General features: G+C 44.1%; 1 protein-coding gene across 1 annotated transcript; it reads right to left on the reverse strand.

The window, feature by feature from the left end:
- Positions 1–6,315: 6,315 nt before the first annotated feature.
- On the reverse strand, positions 6,316–14,834 carry TENT5C (terminal nucleotidyltransferase 5C). The gene is made up of 2 exons (XM_083855726.1): positions 14,786–14,834; positions 6,316–12,233 (listed from the first exon to the last, which is right to left on the reverse strand). The coding sequence occupies exon 2, from the start codon at positions 12,205–12,207 to the stop codon at positions 11,032–11,034; it is 1,176 nt and encodes a 391-aa protein (XP_083711852.1). The 5' UTR covers positions 12,208–12,233; positions 14,786–14,834; the 3' UTR covers positions 6,316–11,031.
- Positions 14,835–19,545: the final 4,711 nt, after the last annotated feature.

A 19,545-nucleotide genomic window follows, 5' to 3' on the forward strand; every position in this document is an offset into this window, starting at 1 on the left:
CAGATCCCAGATAACCCAAAGCCAAAGTGCCAAGGAGCAGAAAAGCCCCAGACAGGTTTTGCAGCCAGGCACTGACACCAGGGGCTGCCTTGACTCACAGGAACCCCTGGCACAGGACACAACGCTGTGAAATGCCAAAGCAGCTTATTTTAGGTGGCTGTAAGTCAGGAACCCTCAGCCAAAATAAACCCCTAGGCACCCTTCAATGCATCTCTTTAAAGAAAAGAATTTACATAAATACTCTTTTGTGAAAGAAAAATACTGTTGTGAGTCAGTACAATATTTTAAGAGGGTTTTGGGTTTTTTTTAATTATCTTCACTTTGGAGCATAAGAAGTAAAACATTAGCCTGAATAACAGTAATACCTACATTTTGCTGTTCTTATCATCTGTGACAGGAATCTCCATGTGATATCTGGGAGCCAGGCTACAACCAGCATCTACCTGAAGAAAAATGAAAATGGCAACTATTTAATGAAAGTAAGATTTTAGCTCTTCAAAGGTATAATAAGTGCCTAACAAAAAATAAAACAAGTAATAGGGGTCCTCTGTACATTAAAACACACTCTTTAAATATTTGTTTACAACATTTATAGAGCAGTTACACCTTGTTTACTCAGTGCTTGTGTTCTCTGTTCACTCAAGACTGCGAGAATAAGGATTTGCCTAAAGTCTAGGTAAACTGCCAGCACTCTGGCATGTCTGGATTCCTAAGAATCCATTCCTACGGAAATAAAAAGGAAATTAAACCACATGAAAAATTTAAAAAGTATGTTAGGTTTCTATGGAGTCTGATTGAATTTGGGGGCAAAGTTTAACTTGCCACTTAATTCACATCATTAGGAGGTAAGGTTTAATTGACACTTACTTCACATCATTATGCAGTGACTGTGGCAGGGCACTGAAGGCTCCTGGGCTGCTGCTCAGTGCTGAGCAGCACCCCAGGCCCTCTCTAAAATGCCCCATGCACAGAAATCCTCTCCTCAAGAGGCACTGTGGGCACCACTGCCTATCAGACAGCTCTGACCACATGAACACTAAACACCTTTCTGCAGTTTGTCAGTCCTCTGATACAATTTTTAAAAGTAGTGTCATTTCAATGGATATAAAATTCAGCCACTCACACTGTTTCAAGCAGTACCATGAGCCAGTGCTATTACAGCAGCCTATTTGTGATGTATTACAATGCAATGTGTATAGAAATGAACCTCCTCCTCTGAGATGGACCCTCTCACAAATTAAACATGACTTGCAATCTACTAAGCTTGCCTGCAACAGCCTGAAGAACAGTCAACATTTAAAAAAAAAAAAAAAAAAACAACAACAACCAAACTAAAGAAAATACAACCCCAACAAACAGCTCTGAATTGTTTTTTCTGCAGTTTTTCTCTTATTCAAGTCTAGACCACTATAGTGCATTGTAACAGCACTTTTCCATAAGATCTGGGATCTGGACCTTTTGGATGTAGTAGACATAAATTCCCTGATGATGATCTGGTATTATAATACTGCAAATCAGTCAAATGATCCCTGATATGATCTAGAGACCCTTTCACCATTCATCTATTCTTTATTAGCAGTAAGTAAAACCAGCAATCAGATAGCAAACACCAGCAAACACTTTTCAAAGTAAAAGCTTCTGTTTTGGACTTAAAAGTCATAACTTCACAAGCAGTTTAACAAGACACTTATAGTCAAGTATCACATTGGTAGTAAATGAACTCTTATTCATGAAAGAAATTTCCTTCTTTAAAAAAACTAAATGTTCTCACCTGGTACTTCAATTAAAACAAAAATTCAAGTTCTGGTCAACTGAAACTTGTAACTGTAGTTGCAATTATACATGCAGAAATCTTTTATTTCTAACTACTCAACAAAGTCTAGCTGAGCATTCTGAAGGTCACAGTTCACACCAAAGGTGCCCATGTTCACACCACGTGTAACCCATGATAACAGAAGAGCACAGTTTATGTTGCAATTGAGTATTGCAAAAAGTTACAAATTGTAGAGCATCCTAAGCATGGGGATAACACAGCCCCACTGCAAGTTCTGCTGGCACGCTGCTGCACTTTGAAATCAGACCTGCTTGTAAGAAGATGGAACACCTCCCTGTCAGCTTCCTGGTTCATCTCTGTGGTGGTTTTTTTTTTTTTTTTTTTTTTTTTTTTTTTTTTTTTTTTTTTTTTTTTTTTTTTTAACCTGAATCCTTCTATTTGATTTCTGAAATGTCCCAATACCATCCAGCCTCCGTTTCCCTTCCTGCCCCATCAACAGCAGGGCTTCCACTGTTCCAAAATATCCACTCCTGGCCCTGCCAGCAGATCCCTCTGTCATCAGATGTAAAATGTGCTTTTTTCCTCTCTTCAGAGCCTATGGTCTGGGAAACAGTATTAAACAGGAATCCTCCTTCTACCAGAGAAGTGCTGCAAGGAAGGAGGCCAACCACCAATTTGAGGCATGCACATCTTTAGCTGGAACATTACTCCACATTCAAATTTTCCTCTGCTCCAAAGCAGACGCTGGGAGTATTTTTTCCTGTGAGCAGAATTTCTCTGGAGTAGCTTCATGAATTTGATGCCGGAGGCTGAGCTCCATCTGCACATGTTGCTTCCAGTGATCAAGCAGGGCTGGAGAAGCACAGCCCAGTACAGCTGGGCAGCAGGACAGCTGTAACACAGGAGCCTGTGTCACTCAGGTCTGCCAGGCTGTTAGCAAATCCCTCACAGCACTGGAAAAACTCCCACTGGTGTCACAGGGAATCTGGACTGTGCCTATGGCAGGCTCTCAGCCCCAAAATAACTCACTTTGTCCCAGCCTTAAGAAAAGTTGGCCAGGAGGACAGAGTGGAAGGGAACTCATAGGGGTTGAGAGATTTACATCAGTCCTGGCAATTAGTCAGGGCTGTACAACACTTGGGGAGCCCCACACGAGCAGCAAGAGAGGCAGATGACTGTGATGAGTTACAGATGTGATGGCAAGAGCAGAAACATGGAGCTCTTAGCTCTTCACTTCAGTTGTGCCAAACCAAAGACCCTTTGACTACTCATCTATTCCTTATTAATAGTAAGTAAAATCAGTAATTAGATAGTCAGCCTCAAGGACACTTGTAACTGCAGAGTTTTAGATGTGAGGGTGCAGAGGGAAGGACTGAGGAGGTGCTGTTAAGCACTGACAGAATATGAGCTTTCTTTGCTGTCTCTACTCTGTATTTGCAGAGCAAATAAAAACTCCCAAAATAACCTGTGTCCAGTACCTCTGTGGACTTTGTGCTGACACTGGTTTTAAACCACCTGCAGGTTTCAAAGTGCCCACAACCACGTCATGTGCTCTTCAGTATGCAAGAACAATGCAAAACTGTGAGAACCACGCAAGACTGAAAACAGCATGGTAGTAAACAATGAAGATGAGTTACTCTGTCCATCCACTTTGTGAGAATTTGCCCATAGAATTCAGACAAAATGTTTTTCTAATACTCCCAAGTACAAAGTACTACATCTGGAAACCAGGAGCACAGATGTTGTTGATAGCAGATGGTAGAGGCTGCCTCAGAAAGCAGCAGATGGAATTTGAAATCATTGTGGATAACTGACTCAGCACAAGACCTGGCACACCATAATGCCATGGTAAAAATGGCAGGCAGAGGTTGTGGACACAAACATCAAGAGGTTGAAAAGCAATCTGAGCACCATTTTTTGGGCTAACAGCTGGTGCTGGGTCACAAGAAACAGGAACAATGAAGCTACAGAAGAAAACGTTTCCAACTCCCAACTCCAATGTATACAACATAAAGCTTCAAGTGCCCATTTCCTCAGTTCATCCAAGAACTGAAGAGATTAGTGGATAGCAGGAGACTGTCTGGAACTTCTCAGCCTGGTTGGTAAGGATGCAGCAATCCACAGGCTGAAGATGAAGTTCAAAGCTCAATGTGAACATGCAATTGAAATTCTCAGTAATGACCACAATAAATATTAGAACAGGTTCTCCCAATACACAGTGAATTGCCACTATCTTTAGGGCAAGCTTAGGGCACTAACTTTCAGGGGGGAACATTCAGATATAGCTTTCAGAGTAAGTTTTTCAGATAAGCAATAGAGAGGGGGCTGGGAAGGGAATTGCTGCAGGTGGACAGTCAGTTCTGAAGCAAGAAGGGCACCCACAAAGGCACCAGTCTGTGGGTGTAATTCACATTTCCCGTATCTGGCACACTCAGGTTTGCCTTGCTGCATGGGGGCAGTGACTAAATTAGAATTCTCACATTTCCACCCTTCTCTTTCAAGAAGGGACATTTTTCTCTTTGCTTGAGGTGCAATCAAGTCTTGGGAGTCTCCTGAACTATGCAGGAGCTTCTGCAGAGGTTTCTCAGTGACAAAAGGTTATTGACACAGACTAGACCAGCCAGTCTTGGCCAGACTTCTTCCAGAGTTTGCATTACTCCATTCTCCAAGCAGTGGGGTGACATGGACTGTCCTCTAATCTACTTACCAGTGACAAAAACAGCCCAGCATTTTGCAGCACAGCCCAGGCAACTCATTCCTGCTAGTTAATTAGCCAAGAGTCAATGGGATAACACTAACAAATGGATAGGATTCCTTAATGGACACACAAACTGCCAGCTTAGGCTCTAGCAGCTGCTTTGCACAATTTTTGTCAAGACTCACTTTTTCCAGCATGATGACTCAACCCTTTCCTAGGAGGAAAATCACTAAGATTTGGCAGTGTAAATACTCCCTTGGCTGGGCAGTCTTGCCTATAGATGTGGAACTGGTTGAGATGAAGCAGAGCAGATCTCAGCACTGCTGCTGCAGCAGAACATGACTGCTATGTTTGATACCCATATTCAAGTGGTATGTGCTGGATAAATAAAAATGTTATTTTATTGCTGAAAATGGCAACTGGAGGTACTTAATGTATTGATGAACTGAATACATTAATATGTAATAAGCAATATTAAATAAGCAGGAATTAACATTTTTCCCCTCTCATAGGGCCAATTATTGTCACTCTAGGGGAGCTTTGAATAATCTGATTTCAAAAATATTAATTATTCCATCACAGAAGAAAGGAGAAAATAAGTACACCTGACAGAATAATGACAATAATACAGAATACCATGTGTCTAATTCCTCACAGCCCATGACAACACTGAGCTCACCTTGCACAGCATGGAGAAGGCAGAGTTCTAGCAGATACACCAGAACAGAACATTTATTTTCACTAAATATACAACTGCAATAGAGAAAAACCATCTTTCTTTAGCTCCTTGAATGTTTACCATTATATAAGCTCTACATGGAACATACAGAGTACTCTGGCATCACTTGCCTAAGCACAGATATTTCATTGTTTCACTATCTGGCCCTGCAAAGCCAAGCTTGGTATTCTAAAAATGTAAGGGTCATAACCAAAATAACTCAGAAGTTTTCATGGTGTGACAAACAGGAGTTAAGGTAAGAGAGCTTCAGGTGACAAGCAGATGGTTTGTGTTGCCCAGCTGCATTATCAGTTCTCTATTTAAGTTCATAGGCAAGCAATCAGATTTGGAAACAGGACTACACAAGGCTCACGATTGCTTCCATGGGATCACACTGCCTCTGAATTCCACAGAAGTTTCCACTGCAGGTGTTACAAGGTCCTGGAGACTGGAATTTCTCCAGCAATACTTAACTGAGGCTAGAGTTTGTCTGAGCTCTGGAGGAGATTAGAAGCAAGCACAGTTTTTAAGAACATTTATTCTTTATTCTAGAGCAGAAGCAGCAAGTGGACTGCCATACAACCCAAGCTTGTACTTAGCTTTGACCTGCTCAATTCTCACTGACCATTGGTTAATAGTAGCATCAGCATTTAGGACAGTGTGAAAGCAAAGGCTTTCAACAATTGTAAATTACCTGAAGAACAACTGCTGTCTTTGTTTCTTGCCCCCTTGGGTTGTGAGTTGAAGTTCACAGTAGCACATAAAATGGAGTGTGTCACAGAACAGACTGGCTCAGACCGGACCCTACCTAGCAGGTGCAGGTCTGTGTTTCACCATGTCTTAAAGTTGAGACCAGATGATGGTCAGACAGGGAAAAATGGTTCTCTAGAAGCTGTCTCTATAATGAAAATGAAGGATTAACCATGCCTCACTTAACTGACTCATCTTCAATAAGTTGAGGTAGATATAAAAAAAATGTACCTTGAATAACATCTAAAGCAAGCATGACTGTGTACCCCACACTCACAAGTGCACCTGCACAGCCATTGGACAATAAGCTCCACAGATACTTTGTCAGCATTACTGAGATGCAAAAATAGCTTGAGGCAAGGGTTGTTTAGAGTAAGTTTATTTGCACAAGAATTTCAGCATCATTAAGGTCCAAACCCCAGTTTCCAAGGATGACAAGTGAATACCACAGTGCAGAACAGTAGACAAAGTTACTGTGACCAATCTCACATTTGGGCTCATCACAAATTCAAATATTTCTAGTTCCCTGTTTTGCCAGCTAAAAAAAGAGGGAGGGGGAGAAAAAAAAAAAAAAAAAAAAAAAAAAAAAAAACCAAAAAAAAAAACACCCCAACAACTCACTTCTTCCAAAGAGGTGAAATACAGGTTTTCCGAGAGCTGACTTCTTTTAATAGTAAAAAAAAGAGATAAACATAGGGAAAAAGACCTTTTAAATTTCAATGGGAAGTGCAGTTTTATTCAGAGAGACAAGCCCAATCCAGACATTTAAGTGAGAAAAACCAGAGTGCTCCAACCATTCCCCCCAAAGTATCTATTATAGACCAGTATCCCACTCTATATCTAGCTTCACGGAAAATAAACAACATTTATGAAATACACTTAACTGTATTCAAGAAACAAGTGAGTAATAACTTTGATGTGAGGGCTAGAAGTTTTATGTTAATTTGGCTCTTCCAGTGCCCAAATTAGACCAAGCTGTTGGTGGCTGTGGTCAACTTACTTCTTATTCCTGTGCCTAACAATTACAGAATCCTGACAGCTGAGTGAGAGGACTAGGAAACAAATACCATCAGTACACTGACAGTTTAGAATTAAGGCAATTTGTCCAGGTTCTCTTCTAAGAGGCCTTTTTCCAAATGCTCATCTAGTGACAAGCAGAGATCACTACCAACATCGGTGGTTATTCTAGGAATCAGGAACCTACAAAGCCTAGGCACAAAGCAAATGCTTAACCCCAGAACTCAAGTCCAAAATAGGAATCTTGAAGTTTTAATAAAAAGCTTTAGGTATTCGGACTAGATTTCAATGCTACCTACTGCTTTGTAAAGGGGGTGATTAATGTGAAAGCATGAGGATCTCTTGAAAAATGGTTACTCAGAAGCAAGCAGTAGTCTTAAACTCCCAGCTTAGTGGTTGACTGACTGAGATGAGGACAAACACAGCAATAATTAAATCTTTAGCAGAGTAAGCACAAACTACACTTTAGCTTGTCACAGTGACCATGGATCAGCACAGGGATTTTACCAAAGTGACTAAAACACAGTCTTCTACCAGGTCTCCTTGGTAGCATCTCTATCAAATAAAAAAGTCTATCTTACAGTGAGGAAGTCACAACAATAAACTGTAAGTCAAGAGGAACTTGGCAGTAAATATTGTCAGTAGGTGCTTAACCTCAGACTGGCTTTGTCCAGCAGTGGTTATAAGCCACACAAAGAAATCAGCTGTTTTACTACAGCCCAGTTAGTAGAAGCTTGATCCTGAGGAATGATGCACTGACTGTTCCTGCAGCTTTGTTTTAATGCCACAGCCCAGAGGGAATGTATCAGGTAAGAGTCTGAAGTACAGTAGTGTCTCTCTAACCGCCACATGGCGCACAAGAGGTTAGAACAGGTTTGCAGAGGCATTATTAGTGCTGAGGGGTGACTGAATCAAGCAGGCATCCTAGACTTGGCTTAGGATCATCACTTTTACTTGGTGCTCATTCTCAAGTTACCCCTTGCTATAGGGGTCACCATAAACCTGAACTCAAAGCAGCTAACCCACAGCAATTTAAGCCACTGCCACCTGCACCATCAAGCTGCCAGGACAACCCAGAACAGAAAAGGGTAGGCTGCTTGCAGCACAGTGATGAAAAGCTACTAAGTACCCCAGCTCTACCTGCCAAGCCAGGATTATTTCAAAGGCAATGGGACAAGCAGAGCCTCAGCAATCCCTGGTACTGCCAGGTCAATGCAGCAGGTAGTGTGCAGCTTCAGGACACAATTTAACCATCCAGAGTTTAGTATCTAAGAGCCAGACTACAAAGCATCAGTATTTCCCATGTGCCAGAGCACCTTAACCAGACAGGGAACACAAGAATCCTGCAATGCTCAAACCCAGGCACTCAGCTGTTCAGAGAGCAGCAATTCAACCTGCAGCTTTCTCAGAGGCCTCAGCATAAAGTTATTGTGCTTTTGCTGATGTACTTGTGGCAGGAAACTTACCTTCTCCATAGCTCTATCTCACTAGGAGTCCAACTCAGCCTTTTTTCCTTCTCTAGCATTTCCTTTTCCAGGAGATGCACCTGGCCTACGTTCAGCAGCCAAGGCATTAAAGACTAGTAAAACGAGTCTGTGTTTCCAGCTTGCCAGGACTCCTCCCAAGCATCTCGCCTCTTCTTCCACATGAGCCAATGTACAAAAACAGCTCCTAAAGATCAGCCATGATATTACAGAAGGCAGATACCCAGGTCTAAGCCCCTCTAGGCAACAGTTCACCCCTGCAATGGCTATAGCATAGGTTGGCTCCAAGCACATCTAAGCAAGAGATGACAGCAATTACAAATTACCCTTAAGTCTTCTTTCTAGTGACACTCTATACTAGGCCAAGTATTGCTTTGCATGCAGGAGTTATTCTTGCCTAGGATTGCGTTCCAGCAGTGAGCTTGCACTATGTTTAACACATACAACAACACTGGCATCATGTTAGTTTTTAAAAAGTCAAACTCTTGGATGACAGATGTCTTGTCTGTAAACCACACCAAATCCAAGCCACAGTTAATGAAAAAAGCTGGGTTTGCTTTCAAGTTTAGCTCCTTTGGCTGGCCAATCAGGAAGCCTTTAATGAAAAAAACCCACAATATAATCCACCAAACTATTTGTGTTTTTGCTACCGACATTACTATCAAAATTGTTCAGGAAATTAAGCTAAAGTCTGCTTGGCCACGTACAGTCCACTTTGTAAATTGCATCTTTCCCTGCCTTCCTAAGCTAAATGAAGCCTGAACAGAGAAGTAGCCTCACTGCTCTGTTGAGAAAGTCTTTATGAAGCACTTATGAAAAGTGGAAAAAACTTGGTCTTATGAAGAGCAGGAAACTTTTACTGTCATTTTAAGCACAGCACTGCTGCTGTTTTCCACCTTGAATAGCAACCAATACATTGGTGTTCCACCTGCTTTCTGCTTTACCTTCTAAGCCTTAATCATTTGTTGGATCAGGCACTTTGGTCTTACAAGCTTGCAGAAACAACAATAAATAGTTATAGAAGTAATAAAAAAAAGATTCAATGAACAAGCATTCTTGAACATTGCACCAGCACATAATAAATAGCTCTAAGATTTGCCTTTCTAGTCTACATCTCTGGTTAAACAAAAGGAACTCAAGACCATTGCTATATGTATTTTACTATTATAATTCAGGGAAAATCATCTGGTTAATAACACCACTATATAAATAACTACCTTCCTTATAAAGCCCAGGAGTTTCAAAGCAGCAAGTTCATCCCCCTGTACCTCCAAAGGAGTGTACACTGTTCCAGAGACTATTCTGAACTCAGGCCCAGACCTTCAACTCATACAGCTTCTCTGAGAGAAGAGAGGAGAGCTCTGCTTAGGGCTTGTACACCTCTTCAAGTGAGGTTTAAGAGTGGCAAAAAAGAAGAATTTTACCCCAATCACTCAAAATTCTGTCTCATGCAGTGACCAGGTGATAGTGATAACCCAGTAAGCTCAACCCTTCAGTGGTGACAGAAAGGCAAACCTTCAGGACCTGCCTGAAGTTGTACACTAAGAAATTCATTTCAGGAGGCACTTTCAGAATTTCAGTACCGTGGCAGGAGTGCACATAATCCTGCAATTTACAGTGGCCTGGGATTTTTGTTGGTTTTGCTGTGGACCTGTGAGGAAGAAAATCTGGTCAAATCCCAAAGTAAGAGCTGTGCTACTTCCCAACTGTGCCAAAACTGTTTTGAAAGACAGTCAGAAAGGCTTTAGCTTGATGCTGGACTCAAGAATATTTTTCCAAGTTAAGTGTTCAAACTGTGGCTCCAATTCTATTTAAAGCTTCAATTCCTCATTTCAAGGGCTTTTCACATTACCAAGTTTAAGATTGTGTTTTGGTGTGCTTTTAGAAATGCCACCTTCCAAGCTTTTGTCGTCAAGAAAAACTTAACCAGCTTATGCTTTATGAATAGACTTACTAAACTATCTTCAACTTCCAAGAAATGAATCTTGAACTCAAGGCAGGACCATATATCCATAGGGACTACAGGAAACATTTATGTCCTCTACAAGGCAGACAGTATCCATAGCAGCTCTACACAGACACAAAGTAAAAGAGACCCAAGCATAACATGAGCCCAGTCTTGGCACAATTCGTTCAAGAGAAATGTGGCCAGAACTTGGACTGAGGAAGAGTAGTGAGGTTAGGGAACAGAAAGCAAAGTTTTGCTGCTGCTCCAGGAGCAGCTTTTGCTTAAGGCATTTTACAGTCAATTAGCCAACCCAGTTTACTGAATACTTCACTTAGATCACATGTTGACTGCCACTTCCAGAGCTAGTACAAAGTTTCTTAACTGGTCCTCTCAACGTTTAGCTGCTGGTTCTCTTCTCCCAACGAAGAGGTAATAAGGCTTTTTGGCATTTGTAGAGATACACTGAAAGGTTCATAGCAGGTCACCTGGCTGCATAATCCCGCTGCACACCAGGAAATGGACAGTCTGATACAGTCACTTTTCCATTAGAGAACATCCAACTGACAGTTATTACTTGTCTATATTTACACTCAGCCTCCTGGCTTTCAGTAGCCTCCACCCTGGGGCACTCAAGGGAAGCAATCAATTGCAAGGCAACCAAGTGGGGTAGGACTGGCTGTACAGCACAGGGGCACTTGCAAGGTAGTAGTTGCTGAAGTTTGCATCACTGACATAAGGTGCTGGCTGGTAGTAACAGGTTACATTAGTGGTATTAGGGATGACGTTCTGTTCTGCCAGCACCTTGAGCGCCAGCAGAGAAATCAAATTGAGAGTCTGCCTTCGCTCATGTCCCATGAGGCAGACGGTGCTCTCATTGACCACCCTGCGCAGGATCATGAGGTAGTCGTACTTGCTCCTCTCTTCTTTGGAGAAGTGGTTCTGGAGGTAGGTCTCCAGCTTGCGCTGCTGATCCAGGATGTCTGGGAAGTCTATGAAGAATCGGGAGCACATGTAGCGCTCCAAAGTTTTGATCTCGTCCTTATCCATGGGCCTGAAGTCTCGTACTAAGAGGTTACTGTACTTCAGTAGCCCACCACCTCGGATCTCTTCAGGGTTTTTGGTGGCTATCAGCTTGTTCTGGAGATGATCAAAAGCTGCTTCAAAGTCTCCGTACATGCTCTCCCCAATCACGGTTGGATGGAAGTGCTCCGACATGGGCGTTTCTGAGTAGTCATAGTAAAAGAGCAGGGAGTCCAGAATGATCTGGAACGAGTCCACGCTGAACTCAAACTGCCGTCGTATGCAGTCCACAAACTTCAGCTCCACGTTTTTGCCGTGCTTGTTGGAAAGCGATATCAAGCTCCAACGGTCAGTCTCCGTGTACACTTTGACCAGCTTCTGGATGTAGGCTTCCTTCAGCGTTACGGGACTGATCTTCAGCTTGCTCACTCCTTCCGGCAGGAAATTCAAGAGCGATCTCAAGACCACGTCTCGAACCAACTGAAACTCTGCCTCGCTTAGAAGAGAAACTTGGAAGATGAGATCCAGGTCTTTGCATCCCAGCCCGTTATCCTTGACCAGGACATGACCAGCCGCAGAACCATTCAGCCGGACATCGTGGACCACAATGCCCGCTTCGCTCAGCCGGCCCCGAACCGTCTGGACAATGTCCTTCAGGGTTATCTTCAGTGTCGGGAAGTTCCCGCGCCCGTGGATGGGAACCACCTCCGTCAGAACCTCATGCAGACGGCTGACCTGATCCCAGTTCAGTACACTGCAGGACATGGAGTCTGCTCTGCCACTTCCTTTGCCTGCCATCTCAGGGCTTCTCTTCTCCAAAGAAACTGTATGGAGGTAAAATATGAAAAGAAAAAGACAAGTCAGAGATTCTGTTTGTGCTTCCTAGGCTCTGTTCTTTTGTCCATCCACAGAGACACAAACTAGAAAGAAATAACTATGTATCAGCAACCCTTTCACCTGAAATGAAACACAGCTTTTTCTATTGGTGCAGGCAAAAAAAAAAAAAAAAAAAAAAAAAAAAAAAAAAAAAAAAAAAAAAAAAAAAAAGATTTGCTGTCATTATTCTTTTTTTTTTTTGGTGAGGTAGAGTTACTTCAGAAGAGTCGTTTGTGTCAAATAGAAATTACCAAAGATGGCACAAGGTTTACCCAAGGCTAAAGTCATCAGCAACACCAGCTGAAGTGAGATGAGCTGCAAAGCACTTCTGAAAGTTAGGTTTTGATGTTGTTTCATGATGCATATAAAGCTCAAACTGCTGTCTCCAGCTAACACAACCATAGAAGACCCTCAGGTGTTAGTTTCAGGGTTAGACATCCAGTCCACTGACAGTTCTTAAATGACACCAGAGATACAAGATTTCTTCATTTTCATAGAACTCCTTCCATTCTGAATGATCCAGTATCTATCACTCACAAAATAAAGGCCAAGTACATCTTGCTTCTGCAAAAAACTGCAGCTCTGCAACATCCTGGGCAGAATTTCAGCTGCAAAGTCAGGTAACAGCATTCAATGGGTAAGCAACTCTTTACCCTTCTTCAGAGACACTGCCTAACCAAACTACCTTTCTGGAAATATTCATACTTTCCCAAGTTCTGCTCATTTGTGAAAGGCAAACAAGCTTGTAAGATCTGGAATAAATTCAGATGATGCATATCAAGTTCATGTTATTCTTTTAACACCCAGAATCTCACTAACCAGACTTGGTCACAGCCTTGTCTGAACATTTTAAGCACAAGAGAATGATCTGATTAGCTGTGACAAGACTTCTTAAGTCACTTGTCTTTTGTAGCATGTAGATACTTACAGATGTTCTACAGTCATGCAACTCAAACTGATGTTAATAACCCTTTTCTTTTTTTAAGTGTTCCAGGTTTCTGTGGAGCCAGGTGCTTCCTGACAGCTACAGACTAATTGAGGCCTCACCTTCTCCTGCCCCAAGTACTCCTGAAGACTGCAGCTGCCAGGATCAGACTAGTCAAACTTCAGCAAAATAACTCTTTCCTACCAAGAATGAAAAAACAAACCCTATAGTTTCCTAGTGTGCAACAGCACAGTGCATGGAACATTTTTAAGCAAGTTTCAAAGAACAGCTATTGTCATCTCAGACCTCCTCTTTTCCAGCTTTTCATTTTTGAGCAACTTATTTGACCTGCCACCTCTTTAGATGAAGAGAGCCAAATCCTAGAGCAAGTACACAGCGAGGTGAAAATGCTTCTGGGGAAGTAGCTTCTGTCCTTGGGCATTATAAACTTGCTGCATTACAAACTGTGCTGCCATAGATCACATCAGCACCAGCAGGCACGAAACAAACCTGTGATCTGCAAGATGATCAATCTAGGACAAATCAAGAGGTTCTTCAAGCTCAATCCTTAATGCTCCAACACAGCATAAACACAAAAGCATCAAGCCTGCCAGCAGTTGCTCCCAGGCAGTTGGAGCACATTAAAGTATATTTCCTTCATAAACTCACTGTATTTCCATTAAACCCTCCAGACCACTAAAGAACACAGGTGACTTCTAACTGAAGTTAGAAGTGCTTTCAGCTACTATCTGTGAAACTATTTCCTCTCCTCCTTCCTTGTAGCCTTCCCTTGCAGCCAAGGCAACACACACAGCTCACTCACCCGGTGACCAGAAAGGACTTGGACCAGTGCTCCCAGCCCCAGCACACACACTTGGTTCTGCTTGGTGACCCTCACCTAGGAGAATAATGCACATTGCTGCCCTCGGGGGGAGGAAGACGAAGTATTTAATTTCCAGTTCAGTGGAGAGCTTAATTCTCAGGCTGTCAACCTCCAAAGCCTCCCACCCCCAAACCACCTGTGTTTGCTTACTCGGTGAGGTTTGTGTTAATGACGACAGATTCCTAGCCACTCCAGTGTATTTGGGATGCTAACAGCTCACAAGCCTCTTGCTTCACTGCCAGCCATTCCCTTCACAGGATCTGACACCTGAAGATGCTCCCTCCTTGGGAAGAAAACCACTACGGAGGCAGGAGACACTACCTATATCTTTAACACCGAGCGTAAAGAGCATTGAACACAACACTCAAACCAGAGGCAAAAAAGAGCGAGGGCTGCACACCTTCACCTCGGTCACGCCGAGGCGCGTTGTCCTGCAGCACCAACTTTCTCCTATAAGAGATATAATTTGACACAACGCCCAGGAAAGCTCCAGGGGCCCGTCCCCGCGGGGCCCGGCGCTGTGAGGGCGGCGGGTCCGGCTCCTTCATCGCCTCAGCCGGCGGGGAACTCGCCCTCCGACACCCCCAACACCCACAGCCCTGACAGAAGCGCTGCCCCAGGAGAGCCCGCCCGCCCCGGGGAAGGGAAAGGAGCCCCGGGGAGGGGAGAGGAGCCCCGGCCCCACCGCTCACCTCAGCCCCGCCGCTCACCCCGAGCAACCGCGCCAGCCCCGCTGCTGCCCGCGGCCGCCCTTTATGGCCCTGCCCGCCCGCCCCGCCCCGCCCCGCCCCGCCAGGCCCGGCCCGGCCCTCCCGCCTCAGCGGGGGCGGCTCTGGCCGCCGGTGCGGGCCCGGGCGCGCTGCCCGCGGAGCCCCGCCGTGCTCGGGGCCGGCAGCGGACGGGGGCGGCCTCCTGGGCCTAGGATCCCCCGCCCGGCCCGGGGACTCGCCCCGAGCTCCACAGGCCGCGCCCCGGCGGCCGCTCCCCCCGCCCGTGTAAATATAAACTCCTCAAAGGGCCCCTCAGTTCGGGAAGGACGTTGAGGGGCTGGACATTGAGAGGTTCCGAAGAAGGGCGACGGAGTTGGTGAAGGATCTGGAGTGCAAGTGCCATGATGAGCGGCTGGAGGAGCTGGGGTTGTTTAGTTTGGAGAAAAGGAGGCTCAGAACCAGAATCAGAATCATTAGATTGGAAGAGACCACCAGGATCCAACCCCAACCTCAACTCAACCATGGCACCAAGTTCCACGTCTGCTCTTTTATTAAACACATCCAGGGATGGTGAATCCACCACCTTCCCAAGTAGATAATTCAAATACTTTATTACTCTCTCTGTAAAAAAACTTTTTCCTGATGTATAGCCTGTATTTCCCTTGGCACAGCCTGAGACTGTGTCCTCTCGTTCCGTCAGTTGCTGCCTGGCCACAGCCACCTTTCAGGAAGCTGCAGAGTGTGATAAGGTCACCTCTGAGGCTTCTCCAGGCTAAACAACCCCAGCTCCCTCAGTCATTCCTCAGGGAAGAGACCTTATTGTTCTCTACAGCTGCCTGAAAGGAGGATGTAGCCAGGTGGGGATCAGTCTCTTCTACGCAACAAGTGACAGGAGACAACACAGTCTTAAGCTGTGGCAGGTTCAGGTTGGACATTAGGAAGAAATTCATCACTGAAAGGGAGATTGGACATTGGAATGGACTGCCCAGGGAGATGATGGAGTCACCATCTCTGGAGTTGTTTAAAGGAAGACTGGATGTGGCACTCAGTGCCATTATCTAGTTTGGTCATAGGTTGGACTCGATGATCTCAAAGGTCTTTTCCTAACTAGTCTTTCCTAATTGGTTCTGTGATTCTGTGAATCTCTGGGTTACGATGAGGAGCTGACTGAAATACAACAGGGCTTTTCCGAAGGCACCTTGTCCCAGACAGAGCAGCTGTCAGCAGAGATCCCAGACATCCAGCTCTGCCAAAGAGTTCTCCGTGGTGCCCGAGTGCAAAGAGCCAAGCAGGCTCTCATCCAGAACCTACAAGGATGGGCTCACGAGGATGTTACAGCAGTGCTGAAACAGCGTGCTACTGGAAACTGTGGCTGATGGGCTGTGGGAGGCTCTGCACACACGGACAGGATGATGGAATGACTGGACAGGAATCAACTTGGAGATGCAGTGTCATAAAAATCAGCTGGTGGTTAATAGTGCAGTGTGCTAGATTGTGCGTTCTGGGGGCAAAAGGTACAATTTCTGCTGAGAACACAACATTTCATGAAATACAGGGATATCTGCCTTTTGTTAGGATAATCAGGACTCAGTAGAAGGGGAGGGGGAGGAAATCAACACAACCTAGGACAGGCCAGCTGACATAATCCTAGCTGAAGTAAAAAAAGTACTTATAAAGCATTGGAAAAAAAAAATTCACCACTACATCTGTTATACTGTTTGGCCATACACAGTCAAGAAAGATGAATTAAAACCTGCACACATATGGAGAAGAGCTGGCCTTGAACGAGGAAACTGGAAAGCTCCTTTTTGCCCAGGAAACACAACAGACCTGCCATGCTTCACCAACAAAGCCAAAGATGAGCAGGAATAGGGATGGGTTAGATAATTATTTATTTTATTCCAATATTACCTCGCTGAGATAAATAACAGGAAACAAAATAACTTATTTAAATTATAGGATAACATTGACACAAGAATCAGATTTGAGGCAAGTTACTATCTTGTTGTCCAAATCATGATTTCAGAGCCTTGCAGGAGGGAAGGACATAAAATTAGGTTTAAGATGAAGCTAGAACAGAAAATATGTAATATGAATTCCTGTGGTGGTATGGAGCTGGACATGAGGATCCAGATCTCTCTCAACACTTTTTCCCTATGTTTCTAAAATTAGAAAGAAATAGGGAACTCAAAGAGAAGGAATAGCACAAATGAGAGAAGCATAACCACTTGTAAGGAAATGTCTCACTTGGAGATTAAAACAGTGAATGATCTCACCTCCTAAGAATATTTCTTTAGCAAGATTTCTGTCTCAAATAATATTGCCTTTTGACAATAACTGATAATTTTGGGCAGCATATTTTCTGTTGCAATGTGGGAAACAATTAAAGTGCTTAAAGTACTTACTTAAAAGAAATATTTTCTATTGGGAATATTTTTTAGATACCAATATAGGCAAAGATAAGCTGCAGCACATACTGCTATTACAGATGTTAAACTATTAATCAAAGGTTCATCACTTTACATTGTTTGTTTAAAAGTTCTTTTTTCACAAAAACATTTGTAAGCACAAAGATGTATCTCAACTCTGTTTTGGGGTGTTTTCTTTATCCTGCCACTTGCAGACCTTGGGTATTTGTCAGGGGAACAGTACACTGCACAGTATTCTCTGCAGTGAACTTAGACCTTCTGACAATAAACTCGTTCTATTTAATTGCTTTTTAGGGGTGCCACACAAAGGGTCCTTGGGATGGGAATTGGAAATGCTATTAAAGCCGGCTGGACCTGGCTCCTAAGTAAACTGCAGGAATAATGAGCAATGCATCTTTGAGTAATAAACGAGCCCATTTACCCCCAAGGAGAAGCTGCCTTCTGCTACCCATCCACCTGTGTCTGTGCAGTGGATTATGGTGACATGAGGATAGAAAACATGGAAATATACAGCCCACTGCTGAGACAAGAGATCAAAAACCATGGGCTACTGCTCAGGTGCTGTGGCTGCTGATGTGGCTGACACAGGCCCAGACACAGCTCCAGGGTACAATCTTAATGTTTAGCAGTTATTTAGGACTCTCCTGCTGCCAGCTCTAATTCTGAGTCTAGGGAGAAGTAATGGGTGCTCCCAATCTTTGCAAACTTTCTCCAAGAGTGACTGGGATCAAGCTAAAATCCTGCCACAAGACATTGAGTACTGGCAGCCACCTTGCCCCTCTGCTCTTGGACAGCTGTAATTTCCCCCTTCTCCCACAGCTGCTCCATCCCTCATCTCTGCCTGTTGCTGCAGTGATTCCTCCCAGCTTCCTCCCTCCTCCCCTCTCCTGGGGTGTACCCTTCTTCAGGATACACCACACTGGACGTGTTTCAAAGGGTTTTCAGACAGAGGATGGAGAATGAAGAAGGATCAGCTGGCTCCTGGGAAGGCAGTGTGACAACGGGAAAAGAGTCTGTGAGCTGCCAAAACAGCAGCAAGTATGAAGTTATATTAAAAGAGTGCAAGTTGTTCATTTTTATCCAGTAAATAGGGCAGCAAATCTGGCAGAAGAAACTCACTTAAAAGCCTTTAAGTCAGCTCAGTGACCTGGCACTGTCAGATTAGTTTCCTTATGTGATGCATTGCTGAACGTAATGTGTCATCATAAATCTTGGGTGCTACAGCTGTTAAAGCCATAAAATGAAGCAGAGTTATTAATACCCAGTAGTAGTAGCTGTCGGGCTCCATTCTGTAATTGAGCATCAGATCTGCAGTTGGAAAACTCTTCTTTTTTGTCTGACATGTGGAGTAACTGTGTGTCTGCAGATGCTGAGAGTGGAGACAGGTAGGAACATCCCACCCACGCAGGGCTATGATGAAATCCTCCTGCAGAGTATCAAGAGTGAGCCTCTTTCTCTGTTTTTTTTTCTCTAGCTGCCTCTGCAAGTCTGAGGTTTCCTGCTGGGAGATTAGGCAATTCTTCCTCCTGATACATGGATAAAGGTAAACATGTGAATATAGACACACAGTGTAGTTATGCAGGGAATAGCAGCCTTTCAAAAATCAGAAGTTAAATTTGCTGCTAGAAGCACTGTGACTGCTGTAAAGTCCCTGCTCTAAGGAATGGGATCCTACCAAGGACTTCCCAACTCCCACAGAATTCTGAGCTCAGCAAAACACCCTTTCTCCAAGAGGCAAGAAATGGTACCAGGCCCTTTCACCAGCAGGACAAAGTAAGTTCCTGCTGCATTTAGGTGTGAGGAAGACACAGAAATCCAGAGCTGCTGTCTCTCACGTATGGCTTTTTGAAGATGTCCCCACTACTTTGCTGTGTGACACCCCTGGCAACCCGGGCTGTGGGCTGCAGACTCTTCTCACAAATCCTCTGATGTACAGGCCCCAAACTACCCAAAAGCCTGAAGGAACAGAGCCACCCCGCTGTGTGATGAAAGATGCAGACAAATTCTTCTAGGAGGGAAGAGGGTGTTATGCCTCTGCCCAGGCCTCAGTGTTTTTGCTCCCACAGCAGGAAAATCAGTTTTGTCAATCTGGTTGTGCTGTGAGGATGCAGAGCAGGCAGCCCAGAGAGGCCTGGCATTTTCCTTTCCCTTAGGAAGCAGCAGGGCAGACACACACAGAGATGGAATGCACTTGCTGGAACGAGTGGGCAGCGGCCCATCATCTGACCGGCTCTTTCTTTGCACCTGAGCTCACCCCAACTGCTTAATTAGTCACATGGTTTCCTGGAACCTGGGGGAGAACATCACAGTTTT

The sequence above is a fragment of the Zosterops lateralis genome (assembly GCF_965231275.1).
Source record: "Zosterops lateralis genome assembly, chromosome: 2".
In the NCBI taxonomy this organism is placed as follows: domain Eukaryota; kingdom Metazoa; phylum Chordata; class Aves; order Passeriformes; family Zosteropidae; genus Zosterops; species Zosterops lateralis.

Coding starts and splice junctions, on each gene's coding strand:
- TENT5C (XM_083855726.1), bottom strand. CDS start 12,207: ATGGCAGGCAAAGGAAGTGGCAGAGCAGACTCCATGTCCTGCAGTGTA.